General features: G+C 38.1%; 1 protein-coding gene across 1 annotated transcript in view; it reads left to right on the forward strand.

The window, feature by feature from the left end:
- Positions 1 to 12,776, forward strand: part of LOC136261525 (calpain-5-like) — a 13,490-nt gene extending 714 nt beyond the window's left edge. The window contains exons 2-15 of the mRNA XM_066055536.1: positions 3,412 to 3,576; positions 4,189 to 4,344; positions 5,113 to 5,297; positions 5,617 to 5,758; positions 5,854 to 5,904; positions 5,961 to 6,041; positions 6,448 to 6,560; positions 7,525 to 7,602; positions 7,951 to 8,128; positions 8,449 to 8,565; positions 8,788 to 8,984; positions 11,071 to 11,207; positions 12,267 to 12,403; positions 12,476 to 12,776. Coding sequence (XP_065911608.1) covers positions 3,421 to 3,576; positions 4,189 to 4,344; positions 5,113 to 5,297; positions 5,617 to 5,758; positions 5,854 to 5,904; positions 5,961 to 6,041; positions 6,448 to 6,560; positions 7,525 to 7,602; positions 7,951 to 8,128; positions 8,449 to 8,565; positions 8,788 to 8,984; positions 11,071 to 11,207; positions 12,267 to 12,403; positions 12,476 to 12,658 — 1,911 coding nt within the window. The 5' untranslated portion in view covers positions 3,412 to 3,420 and the 3' untranslated portion in view covers positions 12,659 to 12,776. The remainder of the gene's footprint in view (positions 1 to 3,411; positions 3,577 to 4,188; positions 4,345 to 5,112; positions 5,298 to 5,616; positions 5,759 to 5,853; positions 5,905 to 5,960; positions 6,042 to 6,447; positions 6,561 to 7,524; positions 7,603 to 7,950; positions 8,129 to 8,448; positions 8,566 to 8,787; positions 8,985 to 11,070; positions 11,208 to 12,266; positions 12,404 to 12,475) is intronic.
- The last annotated feature ends 44 nt before the right edge of the window (positions 12,777 to 12,820 follow it).

Raw genomic sequence — 12,820 nt, forward strand, 5'->3', positions numbered from 1 at the left:
CAGATAGGCATTCTGTAACACTTTTGTCACTGATGCGCACTGTAAAATTTGTCACAGTGAATTTATTCAGACTAGTAAAAACCAGTCCCCTATGCTATCCTTTGATAACTAAATAGTTATTTACAAATACCATGCTAATTAGAGGATTTGCATGCGAAAAGTAGTGGTGCAAGTTGTATGAAAATACTTGACAACCATTGCTTGCTAGTCTGCCATTTGTGCGGTTAGTTTCAATAGTGGGGCGGACACTCTTACTTGGTCACTGTCAAGACAAGGAAACAAATGTTAAATACTAGCTTTTTTAAGTTGGACAACCATAATATCAATTTTTTGTAGATTAGTCATGGACATTAACACTTTATAAGATCCTGGCCATGCCTATCATAATTTATACATCAAGTGACTAGCCTAGCAAGCTTCTTCTGTTCTATGCTGAAGCATTGAGGATAGCTGTAGTCTGCAGCCCGGGCTCACAAATGTCTGACAAGCAATGGTTAGTAAGCATTTTACAAGATTTAGTAGTTTATACGTTTCGTGTGCAGTCTCTCATGCTCGTGGTTTTAAAAGGTAAAAACTTGAGCAAAGTTATCTCAAAGGAAAGTGTATCGAAGTGAGTTCTGTAAGCTAACTGAGCCCAAGCTGGTGATACTATGTTCCTTAAATGCTTAATCTGCTGAAATGCAAATTGCAGTATCATGCCTAACCAAATTATGCTTGTGGATGTGGTGAATCTCTTAAATGTAGCCAACAACAAAAATTTATTGAACTGAATTGGCTTGATTCAAAACCTACATTCTCAACAGTGTTCCTATGAAATAACCAGCTGTTTGTGTTTGTGACTGTGATCTTATAAACAATGATAAATACTGGAATAAGCTAGTATGCAGGAATTTGGCATTAGCTTGTTTGTGTAATATTGTCACGTTGTTCTGAGTCAAAGGCTTTAGGGTAGGCTACACCCATCAATGTGAAAAGAGGAGTATTCTGCTTCCAATTTTTTAAGGGGATTGTTTCAGCATTATTGCTGATGATTTCTGTGGAGATTATGTGCTACAAGTATTGATAGGTAATAGTACTGCTAAGAAAGTTGCTAATTCTTCGTTTTTGTTTGTGGGTTTATGTATTAGCACTAGAGATGCAACAATATATCGATATAGTGCATATCGTATCATTTTAAGACAATATCGCTACATTGATACAAAGTCAAACCGTATTGATATATCACGTATCGTGATATATCGACATATCATGGCTTGTTAGCATGGCTGACAATCATGGCTGACAATCAAATTATTGTACATTGTGGTTAAACTGAATAGTTTGTAATACTTCTCAAAGAAAAAATAGTTCACTTAATTCCCTTCAAAATGACATAGACCATTGTTTAGGCTCCACTTTGTATCGTGCAATATATCGTGATACACCAGAGGCAATATTTCGATACGTCTACACACTTGTATTGTTGCAACTCTAATTAGCACTGATAACCTATCCCATGTTTATATTTTATGCTATATTTCTTTTAAAATTCTGTGGTGATTTCATTAATGTAGTGTAAAAGTATCTGCTAATATCAATGTTTCTAAAATTGGGCTGATGTAGTTGTAAACTTATTTTAGATGTTTTTAATTCCTGATTAATGTTTAATTAACCCCTTCACTGCTGCATTTCTGGGAGATTCCAATCTGAATGTTTTAAGAGGCTATATATATCTCACAAACCATACAACATAATCCCGTAAAACTATATATAATATTAATCACCATTAAACAGTGAAGTGGTATTATGGTTTACTTAAAGGTAATAACCCCTAACACTGCGCAGTTATATAACCACAGAAGTTGAAAATCAATCCTTAGCCAGCAAATTAACACCTATAAGCAGTCTTACAGTGTTTATAACAGTACAATGAAGATCGCCAATCCATGTATATCTGAAGCAATTCACTGGAAGTCTGGTTTTCAGGCTGGTTTTCAGGCGTTTGAGTAACTACCCATGCGCATAAGCCCACAAGGCCATTAATCCGTGAAGTGAAAACTACTCAGTAGAGTGTTAAAACATGTCTAACCTATCTCCTTACCATTTACTTTCACTTCTAAAACCAGAAGCACTTCGAAGTATCCACCAGAACGGCTATTACACACGACCACAAATCCATTGATTACATAACATTATTAGTGTGCGAGGGATCCATTTATCCCTGTTCCTGTTTGTGTAGGGGCGTGACCACTTTAGAATAAGTGCATTAGCTGGTAGAAGACACAATGAAAGCCTCAGAGTGCCTAAATATTAACACTAGGAGCATTTATAGAGCTAATGCTACAGCAATGAATGGGTTAAATCAGAGTATCACTGGTTATTTGCATGTAAAGAAATTTTGGAGCATGATTGATGAATCATTTAAAAACCTTTTAGTCTTTAAAGGTGAGGACAAGCCTTCACGAATTGTTCATGGTATAGTATGTAAGATTTTGAGTGCTACATGCTCTGTCTGATATTTGGAAGAACACGTTATGGCACATGTACAGTCACAGGAAGACTGCTTATGAAAATAAACTGAATTTTCTTGCACTACTTATATGGAGGTCAGTGATGTGCCCAGGTTTAGAGTAGTGGTGGCTACAAGAAATAAAGTTGGGTCAAGAATTGTAGTGTGGGGCCTTAACTTTGTACGTCACAGGTGATTCTGTAGTGGTTGGTGAGAGGTAGTGGTGGCTATTTTATTTGAGTGGTGGTCAGTACCGACCACTGTGAGCACATCCCTGGGAGGTGAAGTCTAAGACAAAAACCAAGCAATTACACTCTAATAGAACATTCAGGAATCAGCTAGGTGCAATGCATTATGTTTTGCAAGCCATAGCCAGGAGTATCATGTAAACAAGCACGTATAATAAACATGCTCCAGTACATGCTTGGCCCTGCAGTTAAAAAGTTCCAAAATGCATGGCCAGTGGTTTGAATGTGAGTGTGTATTTTTAAGATCATGTCCTTGTTTTACTCATTCACGTTTTGGGGGTTTAAAGTTGGCAAGTACAAAGTGGTGTTCAAGTAGCAGTTACAGTAAGTCTCTACAATTTTGTGAAGGCTGGGATTAGACATGGAACAACCACTTGAGCACTTATTTTAAGGTGATCGAGAGTGCTTTCAAAAAGTATTTGTGCTTGTGCCTAAGCCATACTTGTGAGTACAGACTGTGTAAAAAATAAGCACCAAATCTTGTACTTGTGCTTAAGCGCTTGTGCAAGCAAGCATTTGAGTTAAGTTAAATGCTTTCCAGCATTTGGAGTATCTGAGATGTATTTGTGATAGAGAACGCTCACAAGTGTTCAAGCTCACACTATACTGCTAAGTCATATTAGTATTGTGTACTACATGTGTGTCATATGTCCTAATAGTATACTATCCTATTAGGTTCCAAATATGGTAAAGAAGTTCAACAATCAGAACTACAGCAAGTTGCGTCGTCAACACCAACAGAGCAGAACACTGTTCACTGATCCAACATTTCCTGCCAATGCCAGCTCTCTATGGAAGAGTGGTAAAAGTGAAAAAGAAATTGTTTGGAAAAGACCATCTGTAAGTATAGGTGCAACCTGTAAACTTGGACTGCAGGTTCTTCTTGTACCACACACACTAAGCTTGATATGATGTTGTGTTAGATAGTTATGCAGTCATGAATTGCCTAGCAATCTGTGGTCTTTCAGAATGAAGTGAAGAGGAGTAAAGCCCTTGCCTTCTTCTCGGATGGTTCGCTGCTTGTAATACGATCACTAGAGCAATCTATTTATGGGATCAATGTAACCCATCCCTTGTATTGAATGAGCTACCCAAGGAATTAATGTTTTTGTACTCAAATGCAGTAATGCAGTTGAATAGAAATATACTAAAAGAGTCTGATACTGTGTGAGCTATCATGAGCTTTTATTTTAGTTTATGAGTAAATATGGGTGAGTGCTCCAAAATCTTGATATATATTGAATTAGCAAATATTTTGTAATTCATCAATTATGTTGCTGTGCACAGCTAAGGAAGCATAACTTGAACTTCAAAATTGTGAATTACTCACAGTGTTTTCTCAGCTGTTTTATAGTTTGTCTGTTATCAAACGTATATAGGTACACACACGCACACGCACGCATTACAGGAAACCAGACAACCACACTATTTCCAATTAATGCCCATCTACAGGAGCTCTGTGACAATCCTAAGCTGGTAGTTGATGGAGTTGATCCCAATGATCTCAACCAGGGGTCACTAGGCAACTGCTGGTTTATTGCAGCCTGTACTAGTCTCTCATTGGACCAGAAGGCATGGAACAGGGTTGTGCCAGATATAAATCATCAGGTGTGCTATATTTAGAGTATTCTGTTATGTAGAATGCATTCTGTTATTGCAGTGTTGTTGTTTGTGCACATTAATTTTGACAAGTACATCATAGTTGTTATGAAGTTTATCATCTAGTGGCCACCTTAACTTTTAAAAAGACCATCTATTTATAGTGATCATCTCCAGTAGTTCCTAAACATAGCTAATTAAGGCGTGCTTCATCATTCACGACCTCATCAATAAAATCACCTCACCATGACAAACATGGCCACCCCATTAATTATAGTTGTCCCCCAAAGTATTTACGTTTACCAATCAGCAATCCTGTCATATGAAAGGAGAATATTTTTAGATACCCTTTATAGTCTTCTAAACTTTGTCCCAAGCTTTTTAATTACCTCAAAGCAATAAAAAAAATCATCTATACATCTAGTGGTGTGACTACCACTATATAGTAACCAAAGCTGCTGCCTCAGTGAATATATAAAGACATGGTGTTAAAGAGACTGCTGGATTTTTTTGAACTTGCTATGCAGGTGGCTGCATTAAGCAGGTCGGAGATTTTTGCAGTGACCAGTTTCTTATTATACAGTGACCTGATTAGTCTGATTTCACTGTACTGCAAAAATCCAAAATAGAACAGTCAGAAATTCTAATTGAACACAGTAAGCAGTCATGTGTGCCATACCTGAATTTTTGTCTATGCCCATGCACGTGGTGTGTGTCTGTCTGTCTGTCTGTAAGTGTACTGTATGTGTGCTTTAATTATTGCCTGAACATGTTTAGGAATGGAATGACCAACACCCTGAACAATATTGTGGCATATTCCACTTCCATTTTTGGAGGTTAGGCGAGTGGGTGGATGTTGTAGTTGATGACCTCCTACCAACCTTGAATGGCCACCTGGTGTACATGAAATCTAAATCAAATAATGAGTTCTGGGGAGCCTTGTTGGAGAAGGCTTATGCTAAGTAAGTCCCCTGCTGTGTGAAAATTCATATGCCCATGTACACACAGTACAACGCACGCATGCACAAGCACTCTACATAGATACATGCTCACAACTTCATTGAGCCACATTTACTTGTTATGTATGGGCTAAAACTCCTTGTTAAACTGGCATCTGTATTAAATAGGTCACTTTGCACACATGCATGTACAGTAGGACACATTTGGGGTGTACAAATAACCTGTTCAAACATGTTATAATATTCTGCTGATCGTCTAATGGGACCAGTGGCACCCCTGGGCATTGTGTTATGTGGTGTTTAATGTATGTTGTCATGTTAGGATGGCTGGTTGCTATGAGGCACTAATAGGAGGACAGACAGGAGATGCTATGGTGGACTTCACTGGTGGGGCTGATGAGTACCTTGATCTTGTGGGAGGTGGTCACCGTGGTGATGATGAGAAAACTAAAGCTCTTTTTAAAGTAAGTTCATATACTCCTTGTATACAAGAATTAATTTTGTTATTGTGTGTATGTATGTGTGTATGTATGTGATGTAATTACTTCTTCTTGCCTAGCGAATGAGAAGTGCTCATGATAACAAGAGCTTTATGAGTTGTTCTATTACGGTGAGAATTATGCTGTTACCATAGGGACAATAGTCATGTTGCTGTCTTGTTACTAGGCAAAACCGGATGAGATGGAGAGCAAGGCTGAACATGGGCTGATACGTGGACATGCCTACTGTATCACTGATGTCCGAAAGGTGTGAAATGTGTGTAACCTTTCATTGTCTATTTATTGGATACCAACCACCCAGTCTGAGTCCTGCATTACATTTACCAACACTTTTGCTGAAACACTACCAAAAATACTATATATTGAGTACAAATATACTGGAAGAAAATAAATGTTTGTAGTACACAAAATGGACATATAAACACTGTAGTATACACAAAGGTCTCCCTCAGATAACATAGTAGCTTTATGCTTCTTGTTGAAAGTTATAATGGATGGCCACAGCTATGTAATAACCATTACAGTGTATGTTAAAATTTGTGCTAACAGTGGTAAGCGTTAACTTGAGTACGAATACAGGTGCTCATGTGCTTTGACCTATGTTTGTCAGTAATGTCTACTGTGCTAGTGTTACATGTTGTGGTAATCAACAGGTCAAGATTGATCAAAGTATGTTTAGCTTCTTTGGCAATGCCAGTAAGTTGCACATGATCAAAATACGCAACCCTTGGGGTGAAAAAGAGTGGACTGGACCATGGAGTGACCAGTAAGTAGTGATACTGTATATTGGGAATGATTCATGGAAGACAAAATTTGCAAATGGTCTGGCCTTTTCCCATTTATATGAAAACATTCATGATTTATTGTGTAAAGTAATTTAGGAATCAGGTGCACTCCTACAACCGGTCTGTCATGGGTGTGCACTTGATCGTTTAATTGCTACATTTTTACTGTAAATGACTGACGTATAGCACTGCTGATTTGCTGCATTGCATTCATGATACTGAGGGTGAGACTAAGGGACACTGTAATGAAGCAGCTATTTCAGTTGAGTAACACCAGTTTCCTTTCTGTTGTGCATGATTGTGTAGTGTTGTGCATAGTATTTTAGCATGATGTAAAGCCTTAGCCCCTTGTGCATATGCAATCATGCTTATGTCCCACATGATCATTGCGTGATTTGAACACTACTACAAACCTCAGTATATAATTATTCCTACTTGCCATATGAATTCTGAACTAAAGAATGAAATTGCAATCATGTGTAGAGGGTCGAAGATTCTGTGCAAGTGTAGGCCTGCTAAAAGAATAAGAAGGTTCAAAAGTTTTTCAGGGAACTTTTCAAAGAAAACACATTTTTTACAATATCCATACAGACTGTACGATAGGGAACAATATACAAGAAAATATTTGTGAATGCATAGAACTTGTGAACATTTTCTTCCATGAATAATTCCCAATAGATGGTGTCTTCTGCAGTGGCAGGAGCACAAACATACCAAGAGTTATTCATAATATTTTTAGTTATGAACTCTTGGTGCTACTAATTACATATATGTAGGGATTAGATAGTCCTGCTGTACAACACACGCATGCATACATGATATATAGACATGATGTACCACCAGGTAGTGCCATACTGCACACACACACATACACACACACACACACATACACACACACACTACACACTACACACTTGCACTTGGTAACACTGATTTGTGCTCCAGGTCAGAGGAGTGGAAACGAGTTCCGAGTAGTGAGAAGAAGAGGATGGGTTTTAATGTTGAAGATGATGGAGAATTCTGGTAAGTGCAGACCAATACTGACAGCCATGGTGATTGTATATAGAAAACAAGTCCTCATAAGGTATCATATTGGTTACACATCAAAGTCCAAACAGCTGTGTAGAAAAAGTATATATATATATATATATATATATAAACAGCTGTATTGTGATACAATGGAGACGATGCATCCCAATACTGCATCGTTGCAACTATCACTTATTCTTATAGAACAACATGTGCGTGTGATGACAAATTAATCTTTTGTATGATATCACGTCTTAACATATAAATAGTTCTACTGTAGCTACAATACTGTAGTTTTACAGATTTTTTTTTTTTTTAATTTGAATATGTGCTCCTATACAGGATGACATTTGCTGATTGGATCAAAAATTTCACAAACGTCAGTATCTGTCGAGCTGTCAACACTTCATTCTTTAGTCTCCAGAAGACATGGCATGAGGCCAGTTACCATGGCCACTGGGGAGGTAACTTTGCTGGAGGCTGTATCAACAATCGTGACACTTTCCTGCAGAATCCTCAGGTAGATTAGCTTACTTCTAACAGGCATGGGGCAAGCACATTGTTCTTTAAAGAAGTTTAGGAACCACTTTGAGGGGCTGTTAAAGCATCAAGGATTTTTGTATTGCACTTGAAACACTTACCGTACTGAAGTGTTTGTGCTTGGTTGTCTGTGCGTGTACGTGTATGTGCACATGCGTACATGTGTATGTGTGCTTGTGCATGCATGCATGCTTGCAATTGTGTCCGTGTGTGTGTTCGGATAAGTGTTTTGTACATGTTGGCAAAGTGCTTTCCCATGTCATGATATAGAGCTGGCCTGCTATTGTTCACTCACTTTAGTATTCATTTGATGTCACCCATCCCAAGCATGGCTCAGTGATGGTGAGCTTGTTACAGAAGGACACTAGGGATGACAAGTCAACATCCAACCTCTCCATTGGCTTCAATATTATGAAGGTAATCTATTGTAGATTTGTAGTGTGACTATATAACATCCTGAATGGTATTCTAGCTTACTATATTATTGTAAATGTATTAGCCTTATTTGATTGACTTTATGAGTATATGCAATGTTTGACTCATGGATATGCTGTATATTAAATGGAAAATTTCCAGTTTCTTTTCTCCATTAAACATGCGTACTTGTGTAGTAGTTTATTGACTATGAACACTATACAGGTTGAAGAGAATCGTAGATATCGTGTCCATGTTATTCATGAGAGTGTTGGCTCGGTGACTTATACCAACTCTCGGAGTGTCTTTCAGAACTTTGACCTCCCTGAAGGAAGATATGTGATTGTACCGACGACATTTGAGCCGGGCCAGGAAGGCACCTTCATGTTGAGAATGTTCACTGAGAACAACCCTCATGCTAGGTGGGCATTATATAGAACTAACTATGTGGTTTAATTGCATATATACATAGCCTTTAAACCCTTTTGCCATTAAAACTTTATTGGTTTAGTATAAATATTTTTGAGGGAGAAATTTTTGCTGATTTCTAGGTTTTGGAGGGTTATAACAAAAATTTCATTTAGACCTCCATATAGTCTAATACATTTTGGGATTGTTTGTGAATCCACAAAAAAAAATTATTTTTAGATTATTTTTAGCTACACTGTTCAACCTCGAAAATATTCCCCTATGGCTACATGTTACTATGACTATCAAAACTCCTCACATGAAATACCAAGTAGAACTATGCCATTAAAGCAATTAGTTTATGAAGCTCTTAAAATGTGTCTGCCCTCCTCTGGTATGTTTAATTAACACTGGTGTTTTCCCTTCAGCTTGATTCCACCTGTTATATGGGGTGTCTGGATTCTGTGGAATGGAATGGTGGAATGGAACAGTAATTAGATAATTTCATCCAGTGATCCCCTCTTTATAAAGATCACCTTCTAACAAGACCACCTCTTTATAAAGACTGTTGTAATTTAATGTTTAAATTGCTGCTATCTTGTTGTTTTAGAGTGTATCCCCATAGGATGGTCTTATTGATCAGTTGTGTGCCACTTTCCTAGAAAAGTCAGAGCGATATCTGATTTGTAATACAGCAATACCCTCATGCAAAACAGCTTGGCTGTACAAAATTGACGTGTCCATAAAACTAAAAGTAACTGACGACTAAAAGAACGAGGCCAAGCAATGAATGTTAATGCTGGCAACTAACTATAATTTATAAAAATTTGGTCCTTTATCATTTTTGACTCGTGCAGTCTTGCTACATTCCTAACTAATTCCCTGTAACTCTAATTGGCTTGTAATTTGGCCACATTTTTCTCCTCTCAATGACTATTGAAAAAGCTACCAATTTACTAGCCCTTTTGTTAAAGGGAATTAATTAGGAATGCAGTCATACTGCACAAGTCAATGATAAGGGATCAATATTTTTTTAAACTAGTTAGTTGGCAGTATTAACATTCATTTCTTGGTCTCACCAGATACTTCATACTTTTAGTTTTGCAGACACATCTTTTTTGTATAGTTGTATGGGGGTATTGTTGTATCATACATCAGACAGATATCACTCTGACTTTTCTAGGCATAACATGTTCATCGACAAGACCATCCTATGGGGATACACTCTAAAACAACAATGTAGACATTAAAGTAAAACAGTCTATATAATGAAGAACAGTACGAGAAGTGCCTCTACAATTAATCCAGTCTCTATGGAAATCATGACATCATCATGACTGAACATGCACCCCAACTATCAATTACTGAGAAGTGAAGTGGCCTTTCACTTCGTTTGCAAAGTACTATGTTCTGCCTGTTATACAGTGTTACAAATGAAGAACAGTATGAGAACTGCCTCTGCTGCAGTCTCTACGGAAATTACTGACAATTCTTGCCAGCTGCACTCAAGCCTCTTCACTGAAACCATCATGTGTTACCATGAAACAACACCTACATGAAGAAAGAAATAAGACGCAAAGGAGGACAATAGTAAGTCCATGATGCATGCATTGTAACTACTGTAGTTGGCAAAAAGGCACATCTCAGGCTGAAGCAATGTCGAACAGTGAAAAAATCAAGCCCACAGAATTTTCCATTGTGGAGTTGTGTGTAGCTGAAGGAAGGTATCAATTAGCTAGCTAGTTAAGTAGTCTGTAGAAAATTCAGTTGGATGAGTTTAGGATTACTCTGCAGGAATTTTTGGGCACTTAACCGATACTGCCAAGCTATCATTACTATCTCAAAGGAAAGTGATATTTTTAGCCAGAGAAGCCTGTCCTAACTTTCATGATCCCTACTATACAGTGATATTTTTAGCCAGAGAAGTCTGCCCTTACCTTCATGATCCCTACTATACAGTGCTATCATACTGTATGATGATAAGACTAAGATGCTGCTACATAAATGATTGATATTGTCAATACTGTACTCTAATATTGATCAGTTTTACAATTTACTATGAGTAATCCATGCATAACAGTACTAACACTGTTTCCATAGAGAGCTGTCCAAAGACATTCCTGGTCGTGGGATGCTGTACTACTTGTGTTGTTGTTGCGTGAGATACCCTCAGGCACTAGTCACAGTACACCTGGATAGTGCCACTGGCCTTGAGAAACAGGATTTCATGGGTGTAGGTAAGTGAATATACTTAAACAATACAATATTTATTATATGCTAACCTGAGGATATAATCCAGACGCTTAGTTCAGATCCCAGAGTAAGTATTTATCCCTTAGTACATGAACATGTGATAATCATGACACTGTTTGTGACTGACTTTTGGGAAAATGTTCCAAATGGCAGATTAGAAGTTTCGAGATAAATGGTTTTAAAGAATTCAAGTCAGCATAACTTGCCAAGGATAGTAGGCACACATATGAAATGTACGCAAGAGATGCATCAATCTATTACCTTTCAGACCACTTCCAGTCCTTGTAGTGTTTTCTGCCAAATAAGATAGAAAACCTGAGCAGTTGTACAAGCGAAGTAGCTTCATGAGTGTTCACAAAGGGGAGGAGGGTGTGGGGTGGTGGGATGGGCAAGAGATAGATTTCAAAATGTTGGTAGACCAGTCCACACACGAGATTACAGGGCTGTGCTGGCTTCTTAGTGGCTGATTTGCAGTAAAATCACCAGAAAAATCATTTGGCCAACATTATCAGGCCATCCACCAGTAACCTACTGATTCTTGCCAAGCCAGACCCTTCAGAAGGCCTGAAACTGCCATTCAAGCTCTCCACACCACCCAGAAATGACGTCTGTTAAACCAGCCTCGAGTAGTTTGAATAGTACTGAGGGTCAAAACTAGTAGTATGATAGTGTAGCTATCCACTGGTGGTGCTACAGTAGTTTGATGTGCAATTTGGAACGGTTTTGTAAAATGTGGTCACATTTGCTGGTCCTACCATTACACAGGGCCCACTTGAGTAGCATTGTTATTTCCTGCCAGTTGTAACCTGCCTGGTGTTTGAGTTGTACCTACCATGTTTCATGTCAGGAACAAAATGTGTTGTAGTTCTCCAGTAAACTTTTTTTTTGCCATGATGATATAGTATGAATTTTCAGTTGAGCAAAACATGTAATGACAAGATCTAGAGTTCTATAGTATATGGTACTTAGTTTAGTTGGACTCTATCAATAAAATATCACTGTGATGTAATACTACATCATGTGACGTCAACATGACATTACAGGTGCTGATCCATACTGTATAGTCAAGTGTGGTGGTAAGAAGGCTCAAACTCACTGTGTGAAGAACACGCTGGAGCCAAAGTTTGACTCGAGGGTTTCATTCTATATAACAGACCGAGCCACTGATGTTGTCATACAGGTACGTACATATTGCACGTCAGTACAGCCACACCCACTATGGTATTTTAGCTCACACCTCCTTTTCTTGCAGGTTTGGAATGCCAATGTGTTGGTGGATCGTTTTATGGGTCAAGTGTCTGTACCAGTGCCATGGCAGGAGGATAGTGAACGACACACGATGACACTAATGGGACGAGGGAGAAATTCTGGTAATGAGACACAGGGCAAATTAACTTTTTCTGTCAGCTGTAGCCGTGACCTCCAGTCTACATAACTTATCAGAGATTATCCGTATATTTTACAGAGAAGTGACATATTGTTTAACTGTTGTAGCTAGAGAAAATGTTATATTTTTGTGTTTTACAAGCTAGTGAGTTTGTACCAAAGTTAAATGTACAACCATGTGGTCCTCCGTGCCTCAAAGGAAAGACCATTC

Source organism: Dysidea avara, chromosome 7 (genome assembly GCF_963678975.1).
Source record: "Dysidea avara chromosome 7, odDysAvar1.4, whole genome shotgun sequence".
Taxonomy (NCBI): domain Eukaryota; kingdom Metazoa; phylum Porifera; class Demospongiae; order Dictyoceratida; family Dysideidae; genus Dysidea; species Dysidea avara.